Source organism: Suricata suricatta, chromosome 2, assembly GCF_006229205.1.
Source record: "Suricata suricatta isolate VVHF042 chromosome 2, meerkat_22Aug2017_6uvM2_HiC, whole genome shotgun sequence".
In the NCBI taxonomy this organism is placed as follows: Eukaryota; Metazoa; Chordata; class Mammalia; order Carnivora; family Herpestidae; genus Suricata; species Suricata suricatta.
The window spans coordinates 117658997-117686100 of record NC_043701.1 but is presented as its reverse complement, the minus strand read 5'-3'; the positions used below and the strand labels follow the sequence as shown (position 1 = coordinate 117686100).

Genomic DNA, 27104 nt, shown 5'->3' with positions numbered 1-27104 from the left:
AAGCGATATTGTAATGATTCTAGGTGTGTGTGTGTGTGTTTGTGTGTGTGTGTGTGTGTGTGTATCCTGTTAAACAAAAAGTCTATAATGTAATAAAATGATAATACAGGAAGAAGCTCATACTGGACACAGAGATGCTCCACTGGAAGCCCCTTCAAGGAAGGATGGGTTGTTGTCACTTCTGGGAGTGATGTAAGCAGACATCTTCCAGCAGCCAGCTGCTTCAGCTGCAGAAAGCTGCTTTACCCAAGGTCACACACTTCTCAGTGTAGCCCACACCCTCACCAGTGGCTGCTTATAAAGACCTGGCCACAGGTCCATTGAGAAAAGCCCCAGCATGCAATTCTAATCCCAGACACCTCCAGCACTTGGCCAACTCTGTCTCTAGCTCTGCAGAGTAGTTGAATTTCTCTCAGTTCAGTCCTTCTTTCTTCCTCCCTTCTCCACACGCACTGATCATGAAGGTAACCCCGGTAAACCCCTTGCGACTAATTTACCTCTCACTACTTTATGGGGAACACAACTTGTAGACAAAGACCCTTATAAAAGTGTTTTTCCTCAAGTCATATAAGAATCAAAGACGAGAGGCTCTCACTCTCTTTTTTTTAAAAAATCTGGAATCAGACTAAAAAATAAATAAATGAAAATAGGCAATATTTCTTTGGCTTGTTTTCTCACTATTTAGTTTATGATGTCTCAGAAGGATTAGTTCATTGGGATTCTGAAACCCGGGCTGGAAATACTCCCTGGGGGTGTCATAATTCACCATGTAGATATATAGCAAATGTGGTCTCTTTTTCACTGTCTCATTCCTTCTATCTGAACATTTTTATGAGGAGCTCCTTTGAGCCTACAGTCTTCTCTAATGTTTTTATGACTCCTCAGTATCCAACTCATCCAAGTCCGCACTGACAGATTTCTGTCAAAAGCAATCAGTCTTTATGAAAGTAGCAAGAGTAATGCTGCCTCTGTGCAAACCAAATCAAAGTGGTTCAGACTTGTCATGTTGGATAGCACCTTCAGTCTCCATTTAGATTCTTTAGACTCTAGGTTTGAAATAAGTCAATAACTTTCTGCTTTATTATCTGCAAAGATTCTTGGTAGACAGCTTATAGAGTTTTGGCTTTTCAGAACAATACACTTTATTTTAACTTCCAATTTTTAGCTATTTTGTATCCCAGAAGTCAGTTCTTTTGTATCACCTAATTATAGTGACTAGACCAGAGGTTTTAAATTGAGCCTTTTTTATGTTTATTTTTCAGAGAGAGAGAGAGAGAGAGAGAGAGAGAGAGACATAGACAGACTGTGAGCTGGGGAGGGGCAGAGAGAGAGGGAGACACAGACGCTGAAGCAGGCTGTAGGCTCTGAACTTCAGCACATAGCCCGACATAGAGCTCCAACTTACAAACTATGAGATCATGACCTGAGTCAAGGTCAGACACTTAACCGACTGAGCCACCCAGGTGCTCCATGACTAGACCATTGTTAGCCATTAGCCTAATTTCACAGAAAAAAAAATCCCATTATTCTCAGGAAAATTTCTGCTTGACCAAGTGATCTTAAGCTGTTCTTACTGAGAATATGTTGACAATAAAATAATGCATGTCCAAATGTTTCCCCATACTTTTAAAATATCCAGTTGGGCGTATTTTTTCTCATGTAACCCAAAAACAAAAAAACACAAGCAAACAAAAAAGAATGTTGTAAAATAATCTTAGTCATTTATACATTCATAACTTTTAGGAATATAAAAATATTTATAATATTAAAGTGAACACCAATACCAGTTTATGCCTAAACTAAAGGAAACAACAATTTGCACAATGCCTGCTGGGGTAACATTCTAAAATAGTTATGGACTATTTCTACCATGAGGGGCTCCCAGGGCTGTACTCTGAATGCGACAATGGAAGGCAGGTGGCTGGAAAAGGAAGGCATGACAGAATGCGAATTCAACATTTCTCCTTTGAAAGGCAGGTTTCCACTTTGTACATTTTCACTCATTTATCTGCACATTAATAAGAGTAAAAGATAAGTTATTCCTTCTAACTAATGCTGCTCCCTTACTCTATGTGAATGTGATAGACGATACTGTAGAAAATGTAGTCTTCAGTTACTTCTGCTCATTGTTGTTGGAAGAATGAATACAAAATATTTATTTCTAAACCTACCAGTTCAGTGGCATCCCAGCTTCGGGAAATGGAGCATAACTAAAATTGCTAAATTTTAGGACTCACCCAAATGATAATGACAAATGGTAAAATAAGACCATAGTATCAGAACCTAGATTAGACTCTGAGTTACATTCTCAGGGGAGGTGACTATGATAAGATTGTGACAGATATATAGAAAATGGAGAAAGCCCTTTTCATCTTACAGCTGTTATTTAGAAAATAATGTGTGCTTATATCTAGTAAGAGACATTTTCAGAGTACTTGGGGATTAGGCGATATTTTTCTCTTATTAGATGGATATCATATTGGCCAAAGGCATTTTTATTTCTTTTGCCTTCACTATGGATCTGATAATCTAATACTTGAATATTCTCCAGAAAATGCAATTATGGAGAATTGCACAGAGAATCCAACCTGGCTGTCACTTTTTTTTTTCCAGTTTCCAGATATGATTTTCTTCCAGCACTAATCCAAGCAAATCATTGCAAGAGAACATACCCTAACACGAGAAAGCTCTGTGACAGACAGAAGGGCAGCATTTAGGGGAGAGATTATTCTTGGCTCTTTGGGGAAATCCATGGGGAACTTTACATTTAATACAAATGAATGTCAGATAAAAATAAAATTGAAACTTGGGATTCATGGAGAGGACCACAAGGATATCTGAGAAGCAAACTATTGCGTCCTCAATAAGCATAGATGAAATAATTTAACATGCTTTTCAAAAAAGAAAGGAAAACAACATTTTGACTCAGAACTTGACAGACAAGGCAAGCACAAACAAAAACAGAAATGCCTGAGCCAAGCAGATTATTATATGAAATATATTTAATTTTAATATTTATATGAAATATATATTTTTCTCTTATGTCCTTACTCAAGAAGTATTATCTATTGACCTCAACTCCAGATACACCCTAAAAGATTCACACCACATAACAGTTTAGGAAAACGTTTTTAGAAAGAGATGCCATTGCAATGGGCACTCAAAAAACAATACATGAAAATGTTTGTGCTATTTTAGGAATTTACAGAGGCCTTTCTCTTTCTTTTTTTTAAATAGTTTGTTATCAAGTTAGTTTCAATATACACTCAATGCTCTTCCCCAGAAGTGCCCTCCTCCATTTCTTTTGATGGGAGCGTTCATTCTCAATAAGGGCACATCACTTTTCCCAAAATGGCAAAAGTCAGTTTTGAGACACACACACACACACAATGTACTCCTGTTATGAATAGGGACAGACACATATATGACACAAACAGATACCAAGTGTCCCTGCAGTGGTGCGATTTCATGGAGGAGCAGTTAGGCCCTCAGTGAGGGTATACAGAGTGAGCTTCAGGAGTCCTGGCTCTGGGAGGTCAGGAAGTCGAGGGAGGGTTCCGTGATGGAACCCAGCGGTTTGGCAAAGCACACTGAATTGTAGGGAATGGGACATCTTTGTCCACAGAGAGATGAAGCTAGTTGTTGGGACAAGAAAAGTAGGAGGGTGAGGAAAGAAAATCTAATCCCAATATATGCCTTTCCACCATCAAACAAAATGGTGGAAACACCCCAGAGTTACCAGATGCACAGAAATAGGGGGAAATATGAAAGTCATGGGGTGAGCTCTCCCAGGTTTCCCTGTCCCCTTCCAGGATGATAGGGAATATTTGAGAAAGGTCAAAGACCCTGTATAGAAGGAAACAATCTTTCTCTCCCCTTCGAGGTCTTCCAGCTGGACTAAGAATTAAATGTACAGAAGACATCTTAACATTCGAAAAAAGAAATGTTTTATTACATGTGCTTCAATAGTGAAATGACCAAAGTGGGCAGTTTTGATGCTTTTGGATGAAGAGACAATTAGGGAAGAATGGAGAAGTTAAAGAAAATAGGTGTTTGGGAGCTTTAATTAGTAGGGAATCCTAAGCAAAGTTTAGGCTGAGGTACTAGGTTAGTTTAAAAAAAGGAGCAAGGCTAGTTTTTGCAGCTTTTTGGCTTTAAAGTCTCTACTGCTGGTGATAGGATGTCTGCTTATGTCTAGTACAGGGAGTACTTTCATAGAGGAAATTTGCTCCCTGCTGTCCTGGGGACAGAGAAGGCTCTAAGGGCCCTTGCACCCTATTCCTTAAGTAACTATTATTTAAAGTAATCAGTCTGCACAAGTGGCCCATCTGGGGTGGCCTGCCTTTGGTCTCTACAACCTTACTATAGAAATATAGAAAGACATTAATGAACATGAAACGCTAATTTGTGTATCTGTTGTATGAAAATGAATCAGATGAAAATTATTTTCCTGAAGCATTCACGTCCTAATCCCTGGGTGTTTACCATATTGTGACAAATTAACGTTTAGAATTTTCCATACAGGGCTAACTGCTTCTTCCTAATGCTTACTTTTTAATCACCTGGAATTAATTTACTTTCCATTACTAAGAGAACTTTAGGCTATGTTCTATGTTGTAACTACCTAAACTGGCTTTCTTACTCTGACGCTCAGTTCATTTGCAGTAAATATCACCCATCTTGAGAAAGACAGTTTATTTCCATTTGCTTTATGTCTGTCTTTCTTACTTCTCCTTTTTGTTTCATCCACACCCCAGCTCCGCACAGCTCATACCTTCCCCTACCAGAGTTCAGAGTCCTTTCCCTGACTGTGCCTCCCATCCTCCCATTACAGAACAGGTGGGTGAGCTTTGACTTTGACACCCAGTATTTGATCACACAACACTGATCAATAACAACAGAAAGTAGTTTTAGCCAAATGCAAGAGGGGTCAAAAGGCTGGGTGGAAAGGCTACCCAGGAAGAGTTGAGTGAGCCTGGAGGTGAGTTTTGAAGAATTAGATAGGATTGAGAAACAGAAAACTATCAGGGAAAGTAGGAGAGGTTGGAGTGTTTCAAGGACAATGTGTTACTACTGTTTGCAGCTTTCTGTTCTCCCACACAGTGTGACCATGCTGCCCCTCCCCACCCCCAGCATGGCCTCAGCCATAGTCATATGAGGCTGGTCTTGACCAACAAAGAGGGAGTATAGGTGGTGCATTTCACTTCCGAGCTGGGGCACAGGGCAGTGTGGCTTGGTTATGTCATCTTATCTTTCCCTTGGTCACAGGAGGGGCATGCTCCCATCGAGGCTGTTCCTTCAGCCTCCTTCTGGGATTGGAGACAATCAGGACAGAGCTGTGGGGGATTCAGAACTGATGCTGCATGAGAAAATAAGCATCAATGGTGGCATACCACTGAGGGTCAGAATTGTTTGAAAGCTGACTGATACAAGAAATAAACCAGTTTGACTAAACGAGCTGGTATCAAAGAATGAGTTGCAGGAGATCAGTGTAGAAAAGTTAGAAAAAGACCCTGAGTGCTCAGGTGAAATATGATTTATTCTGTAACCGGTCATAATTGCTTTGACTCTTGGTAGATTCAACAAAACCCCAAAGGAGGGCACATATTGCTTGATAAAAGACAGTCCTTGACTCAACATTTATTCAGGTAATATTCATTGACTACTTACAAAGAATAAGCATTCAAAAAGCAGCTACGAGGAATCATTTTTCATGTCCTCAGATTGCAACATGTGTGGTGTAGGAGATATGCAGGGAATTGCATTAAGTCTTAGAGCTAAATAGAAACAGAATGGCAGGCAGTGTCAGTGGAAGAGCCCCTGTCCTGACTTGGGGGACCAAGGAAGACATCGTGGATCCCTTCAGGACCATTTAACTGAGGTGTGCTCCATGCTAGAATGGAAAGAATTTAAAAACACTAAAAAAGACATAGGTCTGGAGAAAAATATGGGCAACTGTCAAACCTTTTATGTGGGGAAATACTATTTACTGATTTCTCCCGGTAGAATTTATCTTTCTAGATTTGGAAGGATGGCCTGTGGTAATGACAAGTAAGAAAATGTTTGGTGTGAAATAATGCTTTAGCCCCTTTCAGCTCCCTCCATAACGATTTTAAAGCCTCACAACTTATGAGCAGGCTGTGACCATTCACCCATTGAGGTATGCATTTGTTTCCCAATCTGTGGTGAAATTACTTTTAAATTGTCAAATGCAACAGAAAGTTATCATCTTTTTCTCTTCTACTTTCCAATGGAATGTATTTTTGATTTTTCAAAAATGCAACTGATCTTTCTCAGACCAGACATAGCAAAACATTTCTCAATGTGGGAGTATCCATAAAATCATCAGACACATTTCTTCATAGAAATTCCTTTATTATGTGTCAATACAACCTTAACTTATGCACCAAAGGCCTTAAGTGTTCACCATTGTTTCTTATGATATTTAAAGTGCTCATTCCTTTCAACCATTTATCATGTAAGTTTTCTTATATTTGTATGTATTAAACTAAAAACACTGGGTAGACAGGCTTGATGATCTTTCACGTATGCGTGACCTCCCTGCTCATGCTTCTATTTCCCACATGCTGGTGAGAAGGGACATGCACAGACCTTCAAGTTGCTGTAAAGGACAAATAAAAAGTAGAAACCAACTGCCTGTGGGCTTCCCACTGGGCTAACTAGGTCCTGCGTGGGGTTTCACATCTGTCTAGTGGGTGCATTTTCTTCATCCTCAGAGTTCTTCATATATATTTGATTTCTATGGGAAGAAATAGCAATCATTTTACATCTTAACATTGATTGGGATGGGTATGATTATAAAACATCCTCTAAATCAGAATTAATCGCTGAAAAAATGCACAAGTCGTCTCTCCAGAGACATCTCAATGGAAGGGATTTTAGACATTAGACTATCCCTGAGGCTTTGTCCCAGTAGTCCCTACCCATCTAAGAGGCAGTCTTTCAGGTCTCTGTAGAGTTGGTAGGCCCCCCATGTAAGTATCCTGTGAATGGCTTTTTCTATTGAGGTGAAATAATGCATAGTTGGCCCTCTTAAAAGATAATGAAGGGGGGGAGGAATGAATATAATGTGTAAGAAATACATTCTCTAGCTCACTTTTTAAATAGTATGCTATAAAATGGTGCTCAACAAATAGTAAATTTTATTTCAATAAATGTCATTATACATCATCTGATTTCTTCCTTATGGAAGTATTTGATTGTCATTAATATACTCTAACTTCGATCCTAATGATTAAGGATTTTCCAGAATTTTTCCTAGTAAATATTCAGTTTCGTCCAGTGAGGTCTTTATTTGACCTCAGACTACCAGCCAATTTCCCAACAATAGGCATTCACAAAGCAAATCAGACTCCATAGGAAGGTGTATATTACAAGATGTGTTAACCGTGGACAGATGATTATAAAGTTTCAGCTATTACTATTTATCGCTTTGATGTAGTACAAGGGAAGAAGAGAGGTGTGATTTTTCTTATTAACAATTTTAATTAACTTTTAATTGATTTCTGGGAAGATAAATGGTTTCATTATAGCATCACACACGAAGCTCCTTGGCTAGATATTAAACATCAATGCAAACTTCCTGACAGTACTGCTGATAATAAGGAATTTTATGTTCGGTTATCTTGTCTAACATCTACATCCTCATCTGTAATAGTAAATAAGTGGAACCACCCTGCTTAGCCAGCCCATGTCACTTAACTTACATAACCTTATTTGGGCTCCTCCATTACTTAGGATATGGAAAAGGAAGAAAATAGCATTTTGCAAACATTCCAGTTTTTTTGTTTCTATTAGATGTGAGTGTCAGTTTCCTTAACATTTTCGGAGTATTTTCCTATAGAATATTATAGCCTTTTATTCCATAAGCATCAAATGAACATCCTTTCATGTACACTAAGCATTCAAGGAATTAAGTTGTAGTGAACTGGGTCAAAACGTGTGTGTGTGTGTGTGTGTGTGTGTGCATGCATGTAGGGGAGGGCACACTTTGAACATGAATTCACATTTTATTCTTCAGCTGGCTTGAACTATGAAACCCTATTATGAGGATGCCCTCTCTAATATTTATTTGATCCACCTGTTGAATATTGTTTGGATATTTCCTCTCCACAAATCATCTCACCATAAGACACAGATGGCTGTATTCTGGAAAAATCCAGTACATGGTGGGTTATGAGACAGGTTCCTTCTGAAAGGACCTATGGGTGGGGCACCTGGGTGGCTCAGTCGGCGGAGCATCTGGCTTGCTAAGGTCATGATCTTGTGGTTTGTGGGTTTGAGCCCTGCATCAGGCTCTGTGATGACAGCTAGCTCAGAGCCTGGAGCCTGTCTTCAGATTATGTGTCTCCTTCTCTCACTGACCCTCCATTGATCAACCTGTCTCTCTCTCTCTCTCTCTCAAAAAGAAATAAAACATTAAAAAAAACTTGAAAGGTCCTATGGTTTGGGGAAAAGAGTATAAACTAAAAGCCATGCAAAGGGGCATTTGTTGTCTAGAATTGTGATCTGTGACCTGACCTCCAAATGCTGGAACTTTCCCTGGAAGTGCTGCAACCAGAGCTCTGTGACTTGAAGAGTGGATGGGTGATTGGAATTTCAGAGGAGAATGAGGGATAGTCATGGCAAGCCTTGAGGAGACAGTCAAAAAGTACATTCTGAGTCCTAGGGAAAGGTGGAGACTTGATTGGACCTGCACAGAGAGCTTGTACAACATAGAGAAGAGCCAGACAATGCTGAAATGTGGGCTGGAATAAACTGCATGAGTGTCTCAACTGCTTGCTACAGTTTGCTCAACATGTTGAAAGAGGCTCCCTCTCTATTGCTTGGGGCTTCTAAATCTGGTGCCTTAGCTATAGCCCTCAAGAGTGTCACCTTGTGGGGCACCTGGGTGGCTCAGTTGGTTAAGCCTCCGACTTGGACTCAGGTCAGATCTCACATTCCTGGGTTCGAGCCCTGCGTCAGGCTCTGTGCTGACGACTAGCTCAGAGCCTGGAGCCTGCTTCCGGTTCTGTGTCTCCTTCTCTCTCTGCCCCTCCCCCTCTCATGATCTGTCTCTCTCTCTGTATCAAAAATAAATAAAACATTAGAAAAAAAACTCTCATGATCTGTCTCTCTCTGTATCAAAAATAAATAAAACATTAGAAAAAAAAGAGTGTCACCTTGTTCACTTAAAACAGTAGTGATACTGGAGGACTTATGAAGTCAATAAAACATGTTAAATTCTCTTTTATCTCAATTTCCCACATCCGTTTATTTGAACAAAGATTTCCTCTTCTGTCTTGGCCTCCTCTTTTTTCCCTTAAAAACCATTCTAATGGGCATTAACAAACATGTCGTGAGTGTAGGTAGCATAAGGAAAACTCACACCTGGAGTTCCTTTATCAAAGCAAGGACTTAAATCCAATATTTTTCCAGCCATTTGGAAAAACCTCCCATTGGCTTGCTGAAAATATGTATTTTTTAATGTTTTCTCTATCATTTATTGTTTCACTGTAGACCATTTTAAGAATCCCACCATTGCATCGTAGACATTTTTTTTTCACTAGAGCTTCACGTCTAGCATGGAGCCCAATGTGAGGCTTCAGCCACAACCCTGACTGAGATCAAGACCTGAGCCGAGATCAAGAGTCGGATGTTTCACCAACTGAGCCACCAAGGCACCCCACAATAGGCATTTTTAAGTGTGCCATGGAGAACAAAAAGTACACAGTGGAAATACTGTGTGAAAAGCATCATGGACACATTATTAAATGAAGGCCTTATTATTATATTAGCATTGCTCAGTGAGCTGTAGCAGTACTTAACAAACTGTGCAGCCGTCAGGGTATTAGCAAGTATTCTGCTAAACAAACAGTCGTGTAAACGGGTCTGTTATTAAATTCATTTGGAAACGGCTATTAACACTGGCAGGGTTTGAAGTTATCAGCGACTGACCCACTATGTCTAAACTTACCCACACAGGTCTTCTTCTACGGAGGAGACTGGAATTGTAGGTGTCCATAGGGGAGGAGCTTAAACAAGCAAACCGTGGGCTATCTTTACAGATAGATCCTAAATGAGACAGTTACCCAATTCTTCCTGCCAGATTCCCCACTCTCAGGTGAGAGAAGGAACAGAGGCAGGACCGTGGTCTGGCTAAACAGTCCTTGCTCACAGCAAGATCAAACAGGAGAGGAAGTACCCATTCAACAATCCTAAATATAGAAGACCTTTTAATAAAGTGCTTCTCTGAGCTGATGTGCGTTAGGAAGTTCCCAAGGGAAAACATGGTTAATGGAGCAGTTTGGGGAATGCAAGCACGATTAGGAGGTTCTTTCTAAATGGAAGCTGGTTTTTATATCCCAGTCTCTTGTCAGAGTGAGTGTCCTACCAATCCTTTAGACCAGCTGTTTGCAAGCATGGGTTGTTATAATCCAAACATGAGGTCTTTCTCAGGTCACCTTTTGTTTTTTTAATGTTCTATTTATTTTTTGAGAGAGAGAGAGAAAACAGTGCCAACAGGGAAGGGTCAGAGAGAGAGGAAGACTCAGAACCAGAAGCAGACTCCAGGTTCTGAGCTAGTTATAAGCACAGAGCCCGACGCGGTGCTCAAACCCAAGAACCGTGAGGTCATGACCTGAGCCAAAGTCAGATGCTCAACCAACTGAGCCATCCAGGTGCCCTTCTTTCTCAGGTCACTTGTACATACTGTGTTTGCATTGTTCCATTATTAACTATTGGGTCAGATCTGTAATAATATCCACTTGCTTAAATTTACATGTATCTTAATCACTGGAACAGAAAAATATCATTGTGACTAGTTTACAGAGAATCATTCCAAAGCTTTAGTCTATCTTATCTGTGTTATAATGGCGAGCTCTGCCGTGTTTGTGAATTTTATTTCTGACATGCATAGCAGTAGGGAATGAGACTCAAAACTGTTCTCCTACTTCACATATTTTATTTTATAGTTGAGAGATCTAAGACCTAGGGAGAAAAAGTAACATACCAAAGTTAATGACACCAAAAAATAATAAGCTGGGAACACTGAGACCCTTCATATTTCCACCATACAGCAATCTCTCCATGCATGACGGCCATTCACCACCTTAACCTCCATAACCCCCTCTTGTCATTCCACAGAAGCTCAGAGCACAAAAGGGTTCACTTGTTATCATATGCTTGTTTACGTCATGACAAAACACTACTGTGTTATTCTAAAAAATGCTATTTTTCAGCATAGACCTGAATCAGCAGTTTCCCCAAGGTGATTGGAGTCCTAGATGCAATTCTAATAATTCCACAGTTTTTGTCCTCAAATTCTTAACCAAAATCACAGAGGATAATAAAGCAAGAATCAAAATAAAACTGAACGATAGATATACAATGAATAAAATAATTTTAAGAAACCTTCCACTACTATATAGCATTGCTAATACATCCATTTATATATGTTAATCTACAGAATTCATTTATGAATAAAAGTGCACCAGACACTGTACTAGACATTAAGCATTCAGTGAAACAGAAAAGCCCGGTATGGCTTACCTTGTGAAAACGGAGAGTTCTTACACAAATAAGCACACTGATAAGTATATAATTTTAAATTATCCAGAGTGGCATAAATGACAGATACTTGGAGCCTTGCGGGAATCAGAGAAGGACTGCTTGGAGCAAGTGGTATTTACACTGACACGTGAAAGATGAGGAGGAGGAGGAGGGAGCCGCCTGGTGAGTGACAGCAGAAGCAGAGGAGGCAGAAGTTTTTGGAGAGGTTTGGAGGTTGGAGGGAACACAAAGCAGCATTTTACTGCTTGGCTCTGAATAGTGAATTTAAATATTGTCCCAGGCAATGGAGATCATTGCAGATGTTAAGCAGAGAATTGATGTCATTATTTTCTCTCTATAAAAGGTCTCTCTGAAGAGATGTAACTAAAAAAAAAAAAAAAAAGAATTAAGAGGTAATTTTGTGGAGCCAGGGTAGCTCAGTCAGTTAAGCATTCAGCTCTTGATTTTGGCTCAGGTCATGATCTCAGGGTTCCTGAGTTTGGGCTCTATGCTGACAGCTCAGAGCCCGGAGCCTGCTTTGTATTCTGTGTCTCCCTCTCCCTCTGCCCCTCCTTCTGCTCCTCCCCTTCTTGCTCGCTCTGTCTCTCAAAAAAAATTAAACACTAAAAAAAGTTTTAAAGAGAGAAGTAATTTAGTAATCTAGGTTGTAGTCAGTGGTGGCTAGGACCAAGGTAGTTAGGAGTGAGATGGGCGGAGGCAACATATTGTAGACAGGGATTATTTTGTAAATGACACTAGGTCTTGGACCTTTGTACTTAATATACCATGTATCTCACAGCCTGCAACTGAGCCTCCTACAGACTATTAAACTTGCTTTCTCAAATTATTGAATGATTGAATAATTGAGAAGATAAATGAAGGAGATATCATAAATATCTACTTTATTTCTTATATAACCTATTGTGTTGGTAGGAGGACCATTTACTGACTGGGGACTGTTGCAGGTGAACAAGATTTGGACACAGAAGAAATCAAGAGTTCAATCAGGAGCATGTTAAGCTTCTGATTCTATGCTAGACAGAATAATGGCCCCCAAATATGTCCCACATATGAATATGTTACCCTGCATGGCAAAAGGAACCTTATAGATGTGATTAAGGTTAAGGATCTCAAGATAAGAATATTTTTCTGAATTGTCTAGGTGGGTCATAATGTAATCATAATAGCCCTTAAAACTGGAAGAAGATGGCAGGAGAGTGGATCAGAGAGGTAAGATGGAAAAAGAAAGAGGAGAGAGTCAAAAGTGAGAAGGACTTGACTCTCCATTGTTGGCTTGGAAGAGGGAGGAATTGCGCTGTGAACCAAGGACTGTGGGTGGCCTCTAAGCTGGGAATCGTCCTCACATGACAACAGAAAAGGAGGTGGGGAATCTCATTCCTACAATTTAAGCAACTGAATTTCATTAACACTCCAATGAGCAAGGAAAGGGAGCTACCCTACAGCCTCCAAAAGAACCAGAGCCCTGCAGGTGCTTGATTTGAGCCTGATGAGACCCATGTTGAACTTCTGAAATACAAAGCTATATAATTATAAACTTGTATTTTGTAAACTGCTCAATTTGTGATCATTGTTTATGACAGCGACAGGAAACTAACACAGATATGCATGAGGCACTCTAGGAGGTATTAGCCAAGCAGCCAGATGTATAGACAACTATACATACAAAGCACTCTCCCACACACACACCCATGTACACACACACAGCCACATTAGTCAAATTGAATAACTCTATCACACGTCTTCCCCAAATGGATGAATAAAAACATATTTTGAACAAGGATCATTTAAAGTACTGGTTATAGAAACAATTGCTTTTGTGATCTTGAGAATTCCCACAGACAGGGACCCCTGGGTGGTGAAGTATCTGACTCTTGATTTTGTCTCAGGTCATGATCTAACAGTTTGTGGGATGGAGCCCCACATTAGGCTCTGCACTGACAGTGGGGAGCCTGCTTGTGATTCTCTCTCTCCCTTTCTCTTTGCCTCTCCACTGCTCTCTCTCTCTTTCAGATAAACTTAAAAAAAATTCCCACAGATAGCAAAAATTCACTGAAATTTCCACAGATGTTATAAATGTGACCTATTTATATTACATTACTGGATTACATTTTTCTATTTACTTACACAGTGATTTCAGATAAAAAAATATTTTTCCCCCAAAAGGGAGCTAACATTGTCACTTGGTTTTTCCTTTAAGGGATAAACTTGACTAATTTGTCAATAATTCTATGGCAAATTCTAGGCACACAGTAAAAGTAGGACTTGTGTCTGTGGAACCTCGTCAGCTCATTCACAGTGTTTCTTCCCCTTTGGGCATTCCTGGAGTCCCGCCTCTGTCTGTTCTCAGGTGTAGCCTCAAGAGGTAATAACCTCCCAGGGGCATCTGTGTTTGGATGAGTCAAACAGACAAATCCTGATGAGATGCCAAGTTACAAACACAGCTTTCACAGCTTGGACTTCACCATTTCAACCAGGACAGAAGCATTCAACAATGCCCACCCCCCAACTCACTTTGCCAGGATTTATAAAACTGGACGCCCCTCTGCATATGTAGTGTTAAAACATGTCCTGCTGCACTCAGGCTTTCTGGACTATGAGTGATTATACTGTTTTCTGGTTCCTAATGCAGCCCACTGTCGTTTTCCTTCCTTTTCTTAGCAACAGTTTGGGGCACAATTATCTAACATCTCATGGCTTCTAATATTTACTCCAGTTTCTTTGAAAAACAATACCATAGGGGAGCCAGGGTGGCTCAGTCAGTTAAGAGTCTGGCTTCGGCTCAGGTCATAATCTCATGACTCGTGCGTTTGAGCCCTGGGTTGGGCTCTGTGCTGACAGCTCAGAACCTAGAGCCTGCTTCCGATTCTGTGTCTCCCTCTCTTTCTCTGCCCCTCCCCTGCTCATGCTGTGTCATTCTTTGTCTCAAAACTAAGTAAACATTAAAAAGTTTTAAAAAGCATTTAAAAAAGAAAAACAGTAACACGGAACTATTTAACAGAAAATGCATAGTAGCTGATAGTGAGTATCAAAATTTCTATCACAACTGAGTTTGGATAAGGTTATTTCTTACAACACTCCATTGGAAGAATGTTTACTAAAAATTTACACATTTTATCTGATGCAAAGTGATCTTTATGTGACTTAAAATTTTTAGTTAATATGTTACTATAAAATCAATAATTTTCAATTATCATTTGGATATTGTATTCTAATTTTAAAAAGATCCCTTTACAAATGCTTTGCAGTAACCATACTTTTACTCCCATTTGGATTTGGGAGCAGATTTAGTTACATGCATTCATTTATTCTAACCTTCATTAATCCCATAGGTATTTATTAAGTAGTTTTGTATGTGAGTCATTGTACTAAGAACTGAGGCACTGTATATTTCTCACGTTACTCTAAGCAGTATCATTACATTCCATAAACCACGGCCTTCTCATTTGCAAAGTGGAACCAATTATATTTATTCATAAGAACATGGTGAGGATTAAATGAGAACATATTTATAGTGCTTGAAAATTAATATATAAACTGAACAAAAAGCAATGTAGCATCTTAAGTTGTCATCTAGTAGGTTATGTTAAATTAATTAAAAAGTAGACATATGTTTCTTATTTTAGAACTCAAAATCATTAAAGAAATGATAGTATGGGAAGAATTCAGTATTATAATATGAGTTTTCTGTTGTAATATAATGTTATTGCTAAGACATTATTAAGTTATGTCATGGTCATTTTGGAAGAAGAATAATAGTTAAACTATAGTTTATTTCTTTTCATATCCTAGACTTTTGCATTACATCATCATAATTTTTTTTAGTTTTCTCCTTATGGAGAAAAAAGACTATCCATTTAAAAATGAGCCACATTTATCAACTGCCCCTTCTCACAGGGCAACATAACAAAATATAGTGTGAAAAACCATGACAAACCACACTCTGTGAATTCCTTTGCTTTTAATGTCTCTGTAGGCGACAGACCCCGATGCGGGAATAAATGGCCAGGTGCACTACAGCCTGGGCAACTTCAATAATCTCTTCCGCATCACATCCAACGGGAGCATTTACACCGCAGTGAAGCTTAACAGAGAGGTCAGGGACTACTACGAACTTGTCGTCGTGGCCACCGACGGAGCGGTTCACCCTCGTCACTCAACTCGAACACTGGCCATCAAAGTTTTGGATATCGATGACAACAGTCCCGTGTTCACCAACTCAACATACACGGTCGTCGTGGAGGAGAACCTGCCGGCTGGAACCACCTTCCTTCAGATAGAGGTGGGCGGAGAGGCATCGATTTCATGAGCTCCACAGTGTCAGGTCTCCGTTCGTGTAAGATTGCAGATCCAGCCAATAAAAACTCAACACACCCGGTTAGATTCCAAATTCAGATAAATAGTAAATTTTTAATATAAGTGCATCTTACATATTACATGTTGTGTTTTATCTAACAACCCTACTTTAGGGATATACCAAAAGTTAAGAGGAGAAAAGCTACCATTGTAAAAAATCAAATAACATCTTTTATTCATTTTTTAATTTATAAAATTAATTCTATATTTTTATTGTAAAAATTGACAATACTATAGTCTATAAAGAAGAAGTTAAAAATCTCCTATATTGTACGTCCAGAGTACTCAGGGTTATATTTTTATATGTATTCTGTGACATTTATCTTTGTGCTCCCACAATATCAAATAAATATTTTATATTTACATATGTGCAAATATGCATATGCATGTGTGCATATATCTATGTCTGTATATATTCAAATACATATTTTCATATGTGCAAATATGCATATGTGTATATTGTAGCCACGTGTGCATATATACCTATGCATGTATATGTTCAAATAAATATTTTCACATTTACATGTATGCACATGTGCAACCATGCCAGTGCATGCATATATACCTATATATTCAAATACATATTTTCATATATACATATAGGCAAATATACATGATGGCATTGTATGCGCATGTCTGTATCTCTGTGTGTATATAGGTACACACACATGTGTAGAGATTTGCCATATATTTTACAGAAAGAGGATATTGCGGAGCCCACTATTTTTACTCTCAGTGCCACTGACCCCCTTCAGAAGGCTCACTCTCCTGTTTAACAGTGTCCTCACATCCAAGCCTTTTTTTTCTGTCCTCAGTTACAATACAAGCAGAAACTCTGGACATTCTGATTCAGTACATTTGGTTGGCCCAGAAATCTTCATCTTACTCAACCACCTCTTTAATTCTGACACAGATGGTCTATGAGGTATATGTTGGGCAGGGGGGAATCTAGTCCTTCCCTGACCTGCCATCCACAACTTGAATTTTATTAGCATGGATTTCAAGAGCTTGTAGTTTTTTCATAATTCAACTCAATAAATATTTAGACCGAAAAACTAATCAATCTAAAAAAGGCAGGTGCCAACCAAGGAAAGGGACATATTTCTTCATTTATTCTTCTATCCTTCGGTTCTTCTATTCATTTATTCAGCATTTACTCATCAAGTGTATTTGCACTGTTGATTGCATGCATTTATCCTCTGCTGCACTCTGACCTTTCCAGTGTGGACAATACAGATTTCATGCCTTCCTGGAGTTCTCAGTCAGGTGTGGCAGACAGACAAGCCGACTGGTAATTGCAGTAGAGATTCTCAATGCAAGGGGCCTAAGAGATCACAAGTGGAATCCTAAATCTCATCTTGAGAGTTTAGAAAATTAGTCTTGAGACAAAGATCACTGCTTCCTACATTGTGAATGGAGGGGCAAGTCAGAGTCACTCAAATAGTGGAAGAGATATTCAAAGCATTGGAACAAATCTACTTGAAATCCTGAAGGACAGGAGACAGCAAGATGCTAGAAATGTATGACTCCTTCTCCCCAAGTTCAGGAAGTTCAGGTTAACCCAAAGTGGAGTGGAAAACAGGAAGGATTTTAGTTAGGAAAAGGACACCGTAAAATCTGTGCTCTCCCAGTATCTGCTAGTCGTTGTGTCAGTAACTGACCAGAGAGCCAAGATACGAGTTCTCATAGCAGGTGCGGGCAGTGCTGTGTGCACCTTCCATCACGCCCCATCTCCTCATGCCCCCCTGGCCCCCTCTCACTGCCTCCAGCAGAGGCAGCCGGTGCTAGCCTTAGCCATCTGCTCTAGTCCTGCAGGAGCTGCAGCTGGGACATGCCACTCCCAGTTCTGCACATCTTTCAGCCACCATGTCCCTATGTTCCTTCTATTCTATTTTGGTATTTGTCTTTTTTATTTGAGACATTAACTTGGAGGGCAGGATTTGTGTTTTGATTCATCTTGTGCTTTCGTGCATAATAACTACTCAATAAATGTGAATGAAATGGAGTATAATAGAGTGATCTTTAGAAATGTATTATAGGATCTTTGTAAGGAGCAATTAGTACTTCTGTTTCCTTAGTTTTCTTATACTCCTTGAATAATCTATGTATGAAAAACACTCAATAAAATTAATTCTTATTTAAAATATTATTTTTCAAGGTTATACAATAGCAGGAAATAATAAACAATAATTTATGACTATATTCATTTCTTAACTGTGCCATGATTCTTTTAGTTAGTGATTTTTTAGTAAAATAAATACAGTAATAAGATAAAAAGATGAGTAAGAGTCATGGGACTCTGTCTCTCTCTCCTTCCTCTTTTTGGTAAGTTACTTAACAAAAAACCTTTTCTTTAAAACATGTCTTTTGATCATCATGAAATCCATGTTATTGTAGGTATGGACACATGATTTCCATCCAGTTTGTTGTCCTCTGGTTTGGTAGCACCACTGACATGGCCATCTTTCTGCTTAACTTGTTACAGGCCAAAGATGTTGACCTTGGAGCAAATGTATCTTATCGGATAAGAAGCCCAGAAGTAAAGCACTTTTTTGCACTACATCCATTTACAGGAGAACTCTCCCTCTTAAGGAGTTTGGACTATGAGTCATTTCCAGACCAGGAAGCAAGCATCACTTTTCTTGTGGAGGCCTTCGATATTTATGGAACAATGCCACCGGGCATAGCTACTGTCACAGTGATAGTGAAGGTAGGAAACACAGGTGGCTCCTGGTTGGTTGCCTACTATGTTCTCTGTCCAGAGTCTGTGGTACATCTGAATGTCTGGGGCAATGATTCGTAACACGGTAGTACCAGACCTAGAGCAGAGGTTCTGCACTGTGAGAGACCTGAGGAATGACCGGATTGTGTAAGTACAGAAACACATTTGAATGAAACAGTAGATAAGAATTTTAACACTGGCTGCCTGAATGCCCCTTAGCTCTGGATTCTCAATCTAATTACAGTCTCTGCAGACTACAATTCAGTACAAATTTCACAGCACCAATAACTGTACAAATCCTCTGATTTGAAGTTTTTAAGAAGAAAAAGGTTACTGAAAAAGTAAGAATTCGAAGGTCCCAGAACTAATTCATTTAGTTTAGTTCCTAAGCCAAGATTCAGAAACAAAATCAGTGTGGGGAGCAGACAGAATTGAGGTCAAGGTGTGGCTCAGCCATGATCAGGGTCTGTGGCCATGAGGACTCTGTTAGTTGTTCCAGCCTCCTTATCCCATTCACTGTAGCAACTGTGCCAGCTGATTGCCTGAGAGGCGTGGTATCTTCAGTCTCCTGGGAGTCTAGTGGTTTGTAAGGCATACCTTTAAAAGAAGACAGGAGCGGAGAGTTGTACGTTCTCAGTTAGTATGTGTAAAGGTCACCTAAGCTGTGTGCTCAACTGTCAGATTCCTCTGCTCCTTCCCAAAGGAGTACTTTTCCCATGAGGAAGGCATCACAGATGCTTTTCTGCAGATCGTTGTTTGCTTTCAATGAGAGAAAGTTCGCTTTTGAGGATGAGTCCAGTTCTTGAGTCCAGGACTGTATGTACAAGGTTACAAAGAATACAAGGTCATAACATATGTAACATCATAGGCAACTTTTCTACTATGTTCATTTCTGGTTTTTCATTTTGGCAGTTTTTTGTTTGTTTGTTTTTTACCATGCACATTTTTGTAGGGTACTGCAATGTATAAAATAAGAATAATAAGAATAATCACTTTTCTTGAGTTTTTGTTTGATTGTTTAACTAACAAATAACTAGTCTATACTATTGGTTTTCTTAGACATTAAATTACTGATATGAAAACATAGAAGATTGTTAAGAACTGTGCCATATGTAATTAGCATGACCTTATTTATCACGTAGGTAATTGCTCTAAAGTTCTTGACTGTAAGGTCTTTGGGTTTTGGTTTTTTGTTTTGTTTTATTATTGTTCTTTATATAATCCTGCAGTCAGAGAGGGACACAAACATCATTCCACTGTTTCTTCTTTAAACTTGACCTAGAGTATCTGTGAGAGCACGTGTGATGTTTCTTCTATGGGGTCCTGCATTCTCTTCTAAACTACATTGGGGAGTGGACACATGTCCCTTCCACTGTCAGATAGCCAGAAGCTCTCTGTAGAATTTTATTAAGGTCTGAATTCCTTCCTTCTCAAGTATCCACGATGTTTGCGTCTCTCTAGCCTAAGAAATTATTTTATTTTATTTAGCCTAAGGAATGTAGAGATCAGTTAACAAAAGCACTGTGGGACCATGGCAGTGTTTTGGTCATGACAATGTGTCAATAGGCACAGAAACAAAGACCAAGATGAGCCAGATCTAAGTGAACTAACTGTAAAGCAGAATGGCTCAGAAACAGGCGAAAAGTTTAGGCCATGTTACCTGAGTCTACACTAGCCTGACTCTATGGTTTGGTGGAATTGACCAGTAAAAACACTTAAAATATAAAAAAGGCCACTTATTGGCTATTTTGTATAATAAAGGAAGAAAAAACTTACTACTCATGACCATCCCCACTTATTCCCAGACCAGATATGGGTGTTCAGATGGGATGGTCTCTCAGGATGGGTGTGGTTCATAATGGAGAGTTCTTTTCTTTTTAAGATTTATTTATTTTTGATAGACACAGAAAGACAGAGCATGAGCGGGGGAGGAGCAGAGAGAGAGGGAGACACAAAATCTGAAGCAGCTTCAGGCTCAAAGCTGTCAGTAAAGAGCCTGAGGGAGGCTCAAACTCATGAGCTGTGAGATCATGGCCTGAGCCCAAGTCGGATTGAACCCCCCAGACACCCTGATAATGGAGAGTTCTAAACCATCAGAGACTCTGACCTGGCTGTTCTTCATTCAGCTTAGATTGATTTGCTTGGATTTTTTTTTAAGACATTGGAATCAAATGGGGTCCAAAAATATCATCTAATCAAGCAAGATGTGCTCTAAATAAGTCTCATTCTCTGCTAGGACTGGCGTCTCTAAACATGCATTTCATACTGCCTCGACCAGTACTTTGTTTTGACACTTGGGTGTCTTTTCCAGCATCCACGTCAGCTTTCACATCAGAAAGGATTTGCTCCTCAATGGACTCTCCTTCAGAAATAAGAGAGTGTTGACCTAGTTTTTGTTGCCTCAGTCACCTTATCTTACCTAGAGAAGTCAAAGATTTTCATGGGTTGGGTTTTCCTCACCTGTACAAAATTATTTCTGATTTATCATACTTTAAAAACAAAACTTAATCAACCAGTATTTGATTGTAGGCATTTTCAATGCTGCTGTTTTCTTTCACGGTGATGCAAGCATAATACGATTTGCAGAACATTTCCCGAAATGCAGGCTGACACTTGCTTTTCTTTCTTCTGATCACTCAGGTCTAAGATGATTACAAAGAGCTTTAAAACTCTACTGAGTAATATTGGGGCCCATAAAAAATATCATGTTGTCTGTTTTGAAGGGAAGAATGGAGCACAGTCCTCACTTCTCCACAAATGTCAGTCTTTACCAAGCATACACGCTTTCTGTTATGGTTTTGTTTACTTGCAGTATGACAAGCTGTTTTGCTGGTAACATAATTGCATAGTATTTGCTAAGAGATATTGCTACCCAAAACACTCACACAGGGAAAGCATCTTGAAGATCTCTCTTTGAAAATGAGAGGAAACATAATTTTCTTTTGTAAAGAAGAAGAAAAAGAAAGATCCAATGTTTAATATCTAGTCCATCAAACTTAATTAAAATTGGGGCAAGGATGGGAAAATTGACGTGATGCTTGGAAGGAAAGATACTTCTATAGTAGAATGAATATAGAATTTTATCACAGATACCTGGAGTGCTTTCTGAGTGATCCAGGACAAAGCCAATGGTGATCATACAAATAATATGTATTTTTGTTGCAATGTTTTTGTGGGATACTCATATACATGGCCTTCTTCATTGTATCTTTATTGAATATAACTTAAAAAATGGACTATATCATAGTTAAATTAGATGATATGAGTAAAACCCTGAAAAATAAAATTCTATACAGTTTAAAGTGTAAAACCCAGAGAAAAATCTATCCTTATGACTAGAGTTGTGATAAAATATAGAAAATGCACACAAAGAAATGGTCTGTCTTCTATAGTGAGCCAAAAGATGAAGACCAGTCAGAAAAGTGAGAATATGTAATTTGGCTCTGTGTCTCTGGGCAGTCCCGGAAGGCTTGTGGAGGCTCATCTGGGACAAACGGATGACCTAGGTCCTTCTCCTGATCATAACTCAGCTAACATGACTGCAGGGGGAAGGCAGGGGAAGGCAGTCCTTCCAGGGGGGCAGGAGACTTGGCTCCCCAGTGTGTCTGCCTCTCTGGCAGGTGCAGGGGCTCGAGTAGGGCAGGAGAGCTGGAAGGGCCAGAAGTGAAGTGACTTCCACAAGGGCCGAGGCTGCTGGAAGATGCAATGAACCCTGGAAGATGGAGCTAACACTTGATTCTTTCAGCGGCGTTTCCTCTCCAAGAGGAAGATAGATTCCCAATCCCCACAGAAAACAGGGATGGGATAGTTTTCCAGATAGAAACTCAGTGCCTTGTACAAAGGCAGCATTTGTCTCCATGGCACAAACGGTCATGGATGCTGGTAGAATCCTGGTTTTCATCCACTCCAAGGAGTCGCCCTTTGAGAGACTGGGAGATGGTCCAGGACTCAAACAAATGAGAACCTAGGCAGGGTTCAAGATTTATAACATCCTCCTTCCCTTTCTCTGGAGAGGGGCAATTGAATAAAAGATGATTTCAATGAACCAGCTAGGGAGATATGGTCATGCTAATCGAGGGATCGGTATTATTATTATTTTTTTTTACCACTGCTGACCTTTTCCTTAGTGTTGGTTGAACTGGAGAAAATACTCATTTTGGACTATGGCCTTCAGATATTTCCTTTTATTCCATTCTGCACTGCTATATTCTTATTGGTGTGTTCTTTCTAAGATACTACTGCCAGGTTTAAAGAATGTGAATATATCAGGAGGAGCATGCCGTGGGGCTGAGTCAGATGGTTTCTTAAAGTATATGCTAGTCTTGGGGCACCTGGGTGGCTCAGTCAGTTGAACATCAGGCTTTGGCTCAGGTCATGATCTCGTGATTCATGGGTTCGAGCCCTGCATCCAGCTCTGTGCTGGCAGCTATCTCAGAACCTGGAGACTGTTTCAGATTTTATGTCTCCCTCTCTCTCTGACCCTCCCCTGCTCACGCTGTCTCTCTCTGTCTCTCAAAAAAAAAAAACATTAAAAAAACAATTTTAAAAAAAGTGTAGGCTAGTCTAGAGTTTTATGACTCAGATGTAACATACTTCCTCTAAACAAGCAAATGAGAGGAAAAAAATTAAAAGGTACCTGCCCAGACTTATCAGTAGTATCTCATAAGCAGTAGTGATTCAAATTTCTGTCCTCTGTCATGGTTCCTCAGATACTACCCACTGATTTCCGGGAGTCCCAGGAGGGTGCCTTACTTGTATACACAGTTATGTTCTTTTACTTCTCAGTGATTCATCCATTCTCCTTTTTGCCAGAAGTCTCCAAAACTGAACTGCCTCTCTGTGGGGCAGTAGGTAGATGCTGATAAGCCTGTTAATAGCGGTTACCGCCATGACCTGCACCTGTGCCCAGCCACCCTAGCTGTGGGCTGTCTCCATCCTGACGAGTTGGCTGTCATAGACTTGGGGGCACTTTTAATGCATCAGAATTCTCAAAAGATTCTCTGAAACTTCTCACTCATCAAAGTCATACAATGTTCCAAGCAGTCAGAGTGGGCAGCTTTGATATTTCGCCATCTTTGGGATCTCTCAGGATGTATTTCCCAGAGCGTGAGCTCCCCAAGACAGAAGTCTCATACAAAGAATCTCATAGGCCAATGGATTTGGGAAATACTGGGGTGCACCAAAGTGAACAGGTGTCCCCACGGTAGATCTTCATATAGGTCTCGATAATGTGAATGTCAAAATAAAAAGCAATTTCCCACATTTTCCATAGCTAATTATGGGATTTTTGGTTTGTTTGTTTATAAAGCTTCTGATAGGATTAATTTTCCAAAGACTGAAATCTGGGGACAAGTTTCTTAGGTGTTAATGAAAATAACTGCAGGGTTAAATAATGAGTAAGTTGTTTTAAGTGTACCAATTCAACTCATACAAGTCTCCTCTCGCTCGCTCGCTCGCTCACTCCTTTTTTTATCAACAAGAAAACAAAAACAAGATTTATAAATAATTATAAAAAATATCTTCAGGTAAGTAGATTAGCATTATGCAATGTTTAGAAGCTTAGCCGGTTGCTGAGATAAAAATGTAGTAATTGCTTGGAAGAATTTTTAAAATGTTGAATAGTTTTGAACAGAGATCTTTAAAAGGTTGTATGTGGATTTTTTAAAATGAAAATCCTACTCAAATCATCTTATATGTATATAATCTTCTGACAACTTGGCCTGCCCCCTTTCTCTTCTTCTCCAAATCTCAGAATGACTCTTCCAGGGTCTGACAAGCCAGCAGGAGTCCTGGGTCCCTCCTTCACCCGCTGGATCACCATAAGCAACTTGACCTCTCTAGGCTTAGGTTTCTTTATAGATAGAATAGAAATGCCAAGAGCTAACACATTTTAGACAAATTAAATGAGATGAGGAATCTAACAGACCTGGCCTGATGCCTGACTCACAGTACTTGTGCACACACGTACTTGTTGCACACATTGGAGAAAGCCTGGACTGGGCGTTAGAGTTAGAGGGAAGCTGCTCAAAGTTCAAGCTTAGTATATATGCCCTGAGCCTGCTGGCTTGGAAAACAACCTCAAAACTCATCAGCTCCCTGCTCCCTACGTTACCATTCCCAAACTGGGAGGCCAAATGGGAATAGGTTATAGTTTGAAGCTCTGGGTTAGACAGCCTTGCCCAGGGGTACGCTCTCCTTCTGGAGCCATCGATCTAGAAGGATGGTTCTACTTGCTTGAGGGCATGAGGGAGGGAGCATTTGCTGAAATAACAGAGATGCATCTTATGTTCAGTTCAGCTCCTCACTATGCACTTCAATCACATCCCTGTACTCCCTTTCTCCTCACATTCATGAGACTCAGCAGTATTTATTTCATCGTTGCTTTCTGCTCCTACCTGGCAGCTCAGTCCAAGCAGGGCATGCTCCTGTCTTGGTGGCAGTCACGTCCCCAGGAACGTGCTGCCTAACGCCCAGGGGAGCCCCATCAGTATTTGTGACACTGAGCGCCACTGTGTGCAAAGCACATCTTTGTTACCTCTACTTCAGGGTGGGCAGCCCTCCAGGAATCCCGAATAGCTATGTACTCGGAAATAAAACCAACCCCAAACAAAAACAAACTTAGTCCTCTAAGAAAGAAACTTCTTGTACAGATTTTGACCCCAAAAAAGAGGAGAAAATAAGGTAAATTTATGATGTGTGTTTAGGAGAAGCCCCTGCAGAACAGGGAGAAACAACACAAGATTACTGTGCAGAACAGCAAGAGGAGAGAAGTCACGGAAGGCAGCTAAGCCCAGAAACAGCTGCTGGGCCAGCAAACACAAGTGTCAGGCTGTGGACAACAGACTCGGGAAGGGGCAGAGGACAAGTCAACCGTGTCTTGTGCCAAGAAAGACAGGCGCCAGCTTCCTGAGCCCCCACGGCTTCATAGGGCAGGCAGCCAACAGTAGGTGCACAGGACTGAGCCAGGCAGGGCCACAGCTGCAGAGGGGAGCCCTTCCAGCCACTGGCCTGGCCCATCTGTGTCCCTTGTAGGGCATGTGGGGAAGCTGAGGGTGACGACTGGCCTCTACTATCTTTTCATCCTTTTTAAAAAGATGATCAAAGGTGCCTGAGGGGCTCAGTTGGTTGAGCATCTGATTTCAGGTCAGGTCATGATCTCACAGTTGGTGAGTTCGAGCCCCACATTGGGCTCTCTGCTGACATTGTGGACCCTGCTTGGGATTCTCTCTCTCTCTCTCTCTCTCTCTCTCTCGCTCTCTCTCTCGCTCTCTCTCTCGCTCTCTCTCTTGCTCTCACTCTCGCTCTCTCTCTCTCCCTCCCTCCCTCCCTCCCTCCTTCTCTCTGCCCCACCCCTGCTCACATTCTCTGTTTCTTTTTCTCAAAAAGCAAATAAACAAACTTTAAGAAAAATAAGCTCTAAGAAAAAGAAAAAGAAAAAGATGATCAGAGCATACACATTGAGTACTCTTCTATCTGGAAAAGGTCTCTTATGGACAACAGGTCTTACCCAGGATTCCAGAAAATCAAGATTTTTTATCATCTCTTTCCCAATTTTATTTATAGCAAACCTGCCATTAATTTGCACTCTCCCCAGCAAGTTCCTGTTTTCCGGGGATGCTCATTAAAAAAAGGTTCCTTAGGGATGCCTGGGTGGCTTAGGGGGTTGAGCATCCAGCTTTGGCTCAGGTCGTGATCTCACATTCAAACCCTGCATCAGGTTCTGTGCTGACAGCTCAGAGCCTGGAGCCTGCTTCAGATTCTATATCTCCCTCTCTCTCTGTCCCTCCCCTCTCACACTCTGTCTTTCTCTCTCAAAAATGAATAAACTTAAAGAACTTTTTAAATAAAACATTAACTAACTAAACAAAAGATTTCCTTAAATCTATGCTGTTTTCCGCCAAAGTAAAAAAGGTTCTGTGGTTATTTTAGGCCTTCATTTAGAAGGTAAATAAGTAGAACTCATATTTTATTCTTTTTAGCTCACTTCAGGTGCAGTTTTATTTGCTTGATATATGGAAACAAATTATAAATTGACTAGTACATTTTTTTCCTATGAAGAACGTACAGTTGTTCTGGATCAGAATACTCTTTAAAAACATGAGTAGTGATTTTGTCCAGACCCACAAAAACTATAACCCCAGAGAGCACACTACTATGGGTCTTAATGATAAAACTGTTAGCAAGTAGAGAGAAGGAAGGTTTGCTTCCTTTTTGCCAATACTACCCTCTACTGGAAAACAGGCAAGAGAAAAGAGCTTGTCTTTGCAGAGTAGAGCTTAACCTTAATTTGCTGCAGAACAGAGTATTTGCACAGAAGCAAATTTATGTCCATTCTGATTCAGACATCCCTGGAGCATAAATATAATGAACTATTGATTAGGCTTGTTGGCATTGCATTTCAATAAATTTTCTCATCTGAAATAATGCATTGTGCATGAACGTCTTAGCTACAAGGGAA

At 40.0% G+C, this 27104-nt stretch overlaps 1 protein-coding gene across 1 annotated transcript in view; it reads left to right on the top strand.

Moving 5' to 3' along the window:
* Window positions 1-27104, top strand: part of PCDH15 (protocadherin related 15) — a 697494-nt gene that overhangs the window by 503700 nt on the left and 166690 nt on the right. Inside the window, exons 19-20 of the mRNA XM_029919519.1 lie at window positions 15545-15850; window positions 18410-18634. Coding sequence (XP_029775379.1) covers window positions 15545-15850; window positions 18410-18634 — 531 coding nt within the window. The remainder of the gene's footprint in view (window positions 1-15544; window positions 15851-18409; window positions 18635-27104) is intronic.